Source organism: Piliocolobus tephrosceles, chromosome 4 (genome assembly GCF_002776525.5).
Source record: "Piliocolobus tephrosceles isolate RC106 chromosome 4, ASM277652v3, whole genome shotgun sequence".
NCBI lineage: Eukaryota > Metazoa > Chordata > Mammalia > Primates > Cercopithecidae > Piliocolobus > Piliocolobus tephrosceles.
In genome coordinates, this window is record NC_045437.1 from 133,412,038 (window position 1) to 133,419,094 (window position 7,057).

At 38.5% G+C, this 7,057-nt stretch overlaps 1 protein-coding gene across 1 annotated transcript in view; it reads right to left on the reverse strand.

Moving 5' to 3' along the window:
* ITK (IL2 inducible T cell kinase) overlaps positions 1-7,057 on the reverse strand; it is a 74,022-nt gene that overhangs the window by 20,077 nt on the left and 46,888 nt on the right. Inside the window, exons 7-8 of the mRNA XM_023218791.2 lie at positions 6,905-6,970; positions 2,799-2,853 (exon numbers count right to left, since the gene is read on the reverse strand). Of these exons, the coding sequence (XP_023074559.1) occupies positions 2,799-2,853; positions 6,905-6,970 (121 nt within the window). The remainder of the gene's footprint in view (positions 1-2,798; positions 2,854-6,904; positions 6,971-7,057) is intronic.

The following is a 7,057-nucleotide window of genomic DNA, read 5'->3' on the forward strand; positions in this document are numbered from 1 at the left end:
TCCGGCAATTTGTATTTTTAAAAGCTTCTGCACTGATACTTATGATCACCCAGGTCCCCCTTAAGCTGAGTTGTTAGTTTAAAAACATTTATTAAGTATTCAATGTATTCATTCATTCATTCAACAAATATTTATTGAACAACTACAAGGGGCTAGATACACTTTTGGGTGCCTATGTACAGCAGGAACAGGATAAAGCATTTATAGTGTAGTGGTGAAATATGTATGAGGCAGTACACCAGGAGTTTTAGTTCATAAAAAGGTGTAATGAATCAATTCATCTCTTTTATTATTATTGTACTTTAAGTTCTAGGGTACATGTGTAGAACGTGCAGGTTTGTTACATAGGTATACATGTGTCATGGTGGTTTGCTGCACCCATCAACCCGTCATCTACATTAGGTATTTCTCCTCATGCTATCCCTCCCCAAGCTCCCCACCCACCGACAGACCCCGGTGTGTGATATTCCCTCCACATGTCCATGTGTTCTTATTGTCAACTCCCACTTATGAGTGAGAACATGCGGTGTTTGGTTTTCTGTTCCTGTGTTAGTTTGCTGAGAATGATGGTTTCCAGCTTCATCCGTGTCCCTGCAAAGGACATGAACTCATCCTTTTACCAACCCAAATGCCCATCAATGATAGACTGGACAAAGAAAATGTGGCACATATACACCATGGAATACTACGCAGCAATTCCTCTCTTAAAGGTCCTATACTTATTAGATAAAAAGACTTTAAATACACCTAGAAATAATACAGCTATTGTTCCAAAACAGCATACAAAAAACAGTGAAAGATAGCAAGAAAATGCCATTCAATTCTATCCAGAATCTGGGCTAAGTTTGAAGTTTGCCCTCATATTTACCTAAGGAGGAGAAGAGAATTTGGTAAAGTAGTTCAAAATATTAGTAAGGAGGCTGGGCATGGTGGCTCATGCCTGTAATACCAGCACTTTGGGAGGCCAAGGTGGGTGGATCACCTGAGGTCAGGAGTTCGAGACCAGTCTGGCCAACAGGGTGACACCCTGTCTCTAGTAAAAATACAACAATGAGTTGGGTGTGGTGGCATGTGCCTGTAATCCCAACTACTTAGGAGGCTGAGGCAGGAGAATCACTTGAACCCAGGCAGCAGAGGTTGCGGTGAGCCAAGATCAGGCCACTACACTCCAGCCTGGGTGACAGAGCAAGACTCTGTTTCAAAATAAATAAATAAATAAACAAGCAAACAAACAAAACAAACACTCCCCTCCACATTCATATATATCAGTAAGGAGGAATGTTTCAACTGCCAGAGCAAGCAAAATGGACTTAGCACCTCACGAGAACTGCTGTAATACAGGAGTCATCTTTAGGAAGTTACTAATGTGGGCTGTTTGAAGTGCTCCACAGACGACATTGACTGATGTGTGATTCAATATAACAAAACTACACTTGTTTAAACACAGTGTAATTCAGAGTTTTAATTAATTTTGCACTCCACTCAATTAGTTCATATTAATCAAGTTCTACTTTGTCATCCATTAACATAGACTGGCGGCACCAGGTTTGAGCTGGCTACATTTGCATTGTAAATTTTACTTGAGAAAGTACAGATTCCCAGGAACTAATGCTGGAGACTCTGATTCTGTGGATCTGGAGTGGGACCTGGGAATCTGTATTTTTGAACATTTCCCAGCAATTCTAAAAAATTCAAAAAAACAATTCTGTGTGTTTTTGGGGGAACCCACAGGAAACAAGTACTGAGTTGGTATAGAGCCAAGGAGAGACCAGAGTTCAGTAAGGACTCAGCTCAACCTCTTTTCCTTCATGGAATCTTTCCCAACTCTTCTGGAGTTTACCTCAGTTTATTTTAGATGATTTGCTTGCTCTTTTTTCAGCATTTGTCTTGCTTCCCAAGAGTCCCAATGCCGTGGACTATGGTCAGCCGTGTTGGTCACAGGACAAGGAGCAGAAAGTGGCAGGATGAGGGCTGGGGAATTGCCATCCCTGACTTAATCCAATGCTCCCCTTCTACTCATTGATAAACTGAGGCCCAGAAGGAAGAAGAGAGGTCCCCAAAGTCACACACTGAGTTGGTGACTTAACAGGAACTAGAGCCCAGTACCTGCCCCACCATACCGTGTTTTCTACTTTTCTCTTCCCTTTCTCCCTTAATCTTGACATCCCTGAGTAAAATCAGTCCTGCTATGCATGGCTTTAAAGAATAACTGTTAAAACAAGTGCTGTGTTCCGTCTGGACTCACAGCCCAGCCAGGCTGAATCAGAGTCATAGGCACCTCTGACCTACACCGAGAAGAAGGCACGGCAGACCAGCCCTGATGGCACTCCATGGCCAGCCGTCACCACTCATAAAGACTGCTGCAGCTGTGGTGATGTCTGAATACCAATGCCAAGCCCAGGTTTCTCATCCTGTGGTTTGCTAGTCCTGTAAATTCCCAGAATATTTTCACCAGACACGAAAACTATTGTTAATCCAACATATCGATCCACTGCATGGGCATAAAACACAGCAAGGCTGAAAAAACAATACAATTCTTTCTTTCCTTTTTCCCTTTCTTCCCCTCCCTCCCTCCCTTTCTCCCTTCCTCCCTTCCTCCCTTCCTCCCTTCTTTTGACAGGTTCTTGATCTTGCCCAGGCTGAAGTGCAGTGGTACAATCACAGCTCACTGTAACCTTGAACTCCTGGGCTCAAGTGATCCTCCCACCTTGACCTGCCAAATCGCTGGGATTCCAGGCATGAGACACTGCACTTAATTCATTTTGTTTTATGTCAAAAGACAGGTTAAGGAGACTTACTGTGTCCCAAAGAAGTTTTTCAGCTTTGTCTCGGCTGATACTCTTATTGTACCACCTGAAAGCAAGTAAAAGTCATATGTCAATGACATATTTTAAAGTTTCATTAGTTATAAAAGACAATGCTAGAAAATTATATGGTCATTTTCTATTTCTGACAGTGCTTCAAACAAATTTTTAAACAAAATTTTAAGTATATTTTACTTTTTTAACAAGCCTGCACACATATGTTTCTACCAGTGCATTTAAACTCAAAAGCAAATGCATGATTCATTTCCAGGTATTAAAATGTTTAATTGGAAAGAAACACATGAAACAGAATTGGCAAAATATCGATCATTGTTGATGCTGGGTTTGGGGAACATGGATATTCATTATATTATTCTCTCTACTTTTGTATATGCTGGAAATTTTCTAAAATAAAGTTGTAGAAAACATTAATTTTCCTCTTTGTTTCCTAAGTCAGTAGGCAGTTGGTTGTAAGGAGGAGGGTGCTAGTGCAGCTATAAAAATGTAATACCAGTTTGAAAGTTTAGCAAATATCCTTTTAAAACAACTATAGTATTTTCCTGTTTAAGACTGGTCTTGCAGATATTCTGCCAAGTAATTACATTATTTTTATAATTTTGTTGTCTGGTGAAAAACAACTATAAAATGGTAAAGAAGAATACAAATGATTTCTGGGATGAAGGTGTTTTTTTTATGTTGTTAACAATATTTGAGCCAACATTCTAACCTCTCTGGCTGCTTTTTAGCTAAAAGGAGGCAGACTGATCCTTGGTTAATAATCAGTTTTGAAAATTAATAAATCCAGGAGGAAAGAAGGTCTGGGTAGGGAAGAAATATCACTTAACAAACTTGTTGGCTATTTGAAAGTAGCCATGATTAAAGGAATTCATGGATTCGTTAGAGGTTTTTGAACATTATAAGACAGAATAGTACATACATTACATGAACATGGGCTTTTAGAGATTATCTAATTGAGGATTGGGAAAATATAGGTTTCATCTCATATACAAGCCCCAGCAATAGTAGTGGCTGCCTAGAGCTGTGCATTGAAAAGGTTGTCACCAGCATGGTGGGTAAATAGTTTCACTATCAAAGGGTGATATCTACCTGAGTTCAGTGCACGGGAAGGGAATGCCAGCAAGAGAGTCATGATTTGCTTTCCTTCATCTTGTCTGAGCCTTCATTTTATGGAGAAGGGATCAGAGCTCAAATAGGATGAGGTAACTTGCCCAAGGTCATGACTGCAAACCAAGGCAGGAGACCTGAATCCATTCAATTTACCAACCCATGATTATGTTATCAGGTGGTACATTTTTAAGTACTTAAGCAGATCTCACCTGAAACTAGACAACACTAAGTTCACGAATAAAAAGTTACCATAATGGAATCTTTCATATATCCAGTTATATACTAAATATCTGAATGTTTGCTTGTAAGTCATGTTATTTTTCAGCTGAGATTCATAATCTGGAGAATGCAAACTGAAAGTGCACAGTATAACTAGATTGTTTTGTTTGCATGGTATAGTGTTTTATTTTTGAAATGGCTTAAAATACCTTTAGGTGGGTGAATAGACTTTTTTTTTTTGCTCCAGGCATCACCATTTCCTATTGCTTATCCTGTTGGAATTTTGAGTTTGCTCCTTTGATCATAAGCAAAGAGATTCTGATTAAAAGCAAAGATGAACAAACAAAACTACACAGTCTAGTGGTCATTTGAAATAATGCTTATTGTTTTTCCTTCAAAGGTATTGCCTATAATTTTGTTATTTTATTTAAGCATATATCCTATACGTTTTATGTCAGCTCAAAAATTCTTAGAACTGATGACTCTTCTGTTTACTGAGGGAAGGGCTACTCACACATACTTGACCAAAACAAACCAGGCTGAGAGACTACAGAAAATGACGGTTCTTCACTAAAGAATCTACTAGAATTTCAGCAACAAATAATTCGACCACATTTGGATTAAGAACCCTATTGCGTTAATAGGTGTCCTCATTAGCATTATTCTTTAGGCCTGGTATCTTATATTTAGTGAGTAATTAATTTTTAAAAATTTTTAAATAATTTCAAACTTACAGAAAAGCTGTAAAATAGCGTAAAAGAACCCTCATCTGCACATCACCCAGGTGAGCCAATTGCTGGTATTTTATACATTTGCTTTACTATTCCCTTTAGATAGACATAGATTGACTTTTCTTCTGAACTGTTTGAGAATTGACTTTTACTCCTAAGTACTTCTGTGTCTATTTCCTAAGACACAGAGTATACCCTTATCTAACCACACTACTATTACCAAAATTATGAGATTTAAGATCTACATAATACTAGTACTTAACTGCAGATCTTATTCAAATCTTATCAGTTGTCCCAATAATGTATATTATAACAAAAAATATTTTTTGTATGGTTCAAGATCCAGCCCAGGATCACCACTGTATTTAATTACCACGTCTCTTTAGTCTTTTTTTTTTTTCTCTCTCTCTCTTTCTCTTTTTTTTTTTTTAGATGGAGTTTTGCTCTTGTTGCCCAGGCTGGAGTGCAATGGCGCAATCTTGGCTCACAGCAACCTCCGCCTCCTGGGTTCAAGTGATTCTCCTGCCTCAGCCTCCCGAGTATCTGGGATTACAGGCATGCGCCACCATGCCTGGCTAATTTTGTATTTTTAGTAGAGATATTTGCTAAACTTTCAAACTGGTATTACATTTAGTAGAGTATTTTTAGTTTCACCATGTTGGTCAGGCTGGTCTCATTCCTGACCTCAGGTGATCCACTTGTCTCAGCCTCCCAAAGTGTTGGGATTACAGGCGTGGGCCACTGCGCCTGGCCTCTTTTGTCTTTTTTAATGTGGACCAGTTTCTCAGCCTGTTGTATCTTTCATGATATTAATGATTTTTTTTTTTTGAAGAGCACAGGACATTAATTTTAGAGAATATTCCCTAATTTGGATTTGTCTAATATATCCTTATGAATACACCCTCATGAGTAAATTCATGTTGTGCATTCTTTGAGCAGGAATATCACAGAAGTGATGTGTGCCCTTCTCAGTGCATCACATAAAGAGACACAAGATAGCTTTTTGCTCCATTATTTATGTGCATTTGGATTGATTGTTTAAGATGAGCCTACTAGTTACCTCCACTTTGTAATTACAAGTGATTTGTCAGGAGATACTTTGAGACTATGTAAATATCCCATAGCTCATCAAACTTTAACCTGCTAGTGGTGACCTTCATCGAGGATTCTTGCCTAAATCAGTTGATACTCTGGGTTACAAAATGATGATTTTTAAACTTTATCATTCATTAGTTGGCATTCTACTATAAGAAAAAACCCTTTCCTTTTTATTTATTACTTCTTTATCTATCAGCCTATCTATTTATTACAGATTCTTATATTATTCAATGGTTTCTAGTCTATGACTTATTTTAATACTCATTATTTATTTTGATACTCAAATTGTCCCAGATTTCATCAAATGGAGCCCGTCAGAGCCAACTTCTGTGCTCATTTGACATGCCCATGCCTTTTTGGCTGGGCACAGCGGTTCACACCTGTCATCCCAGTACTTTGGGAGGCCAGGGCGGGAGCATCACTAGAGCCCAGAAGTTCATGACCAGCCTGGACAACCTAGCGAGATCCTGTCTCTACAAAAAATTTACAGATTAGCTGGACAAGGTGGCATGTGCCTATAGTCCCAGCTACTCGGGAGGCTGAGGAGTGCTTGAGCCCAGTAGGTTGAGGTTGCAATGGGCCGAGATCACACTACTGCACTCCAGCCTGGGCGACAGCAAGACCCTGTCTCAAAAAGTAAAAATAAAAAATAAAAATTTATTTTTAAGTACTTCTTTACTTTCTGGCACAAAAAGATGTTTCAAGTTCTTTTTTGTTCTATCCCTACCCCAAGACTTTTCTCTAGAAAGTCCTGGTTCTTTTTAGTGGAAAGTGTTATTTCGGAATCAAGAGCTGGGTGTATGTGTGAACATTACTATTGCAATAGAGATCATCTGGTATTTTTACAGTCAACCAATAATTCATTCCTAACCTAGGGAGGATTCCTTGGGACTGTATTTTACAAAAACAAATAAAATATCTTACTCATAGGTTTCCAGATTATTTGGAGACTTTTCCACCAGATAACTGCTTGGTACATATCCTTCATGCCTGTTAAAAGGAAAATTAGTGTTTAGACCTACAAAGAACTAAGTTTTACATCGTTTTACAGGTTTAATCCATTAAAAGTCATTTAAA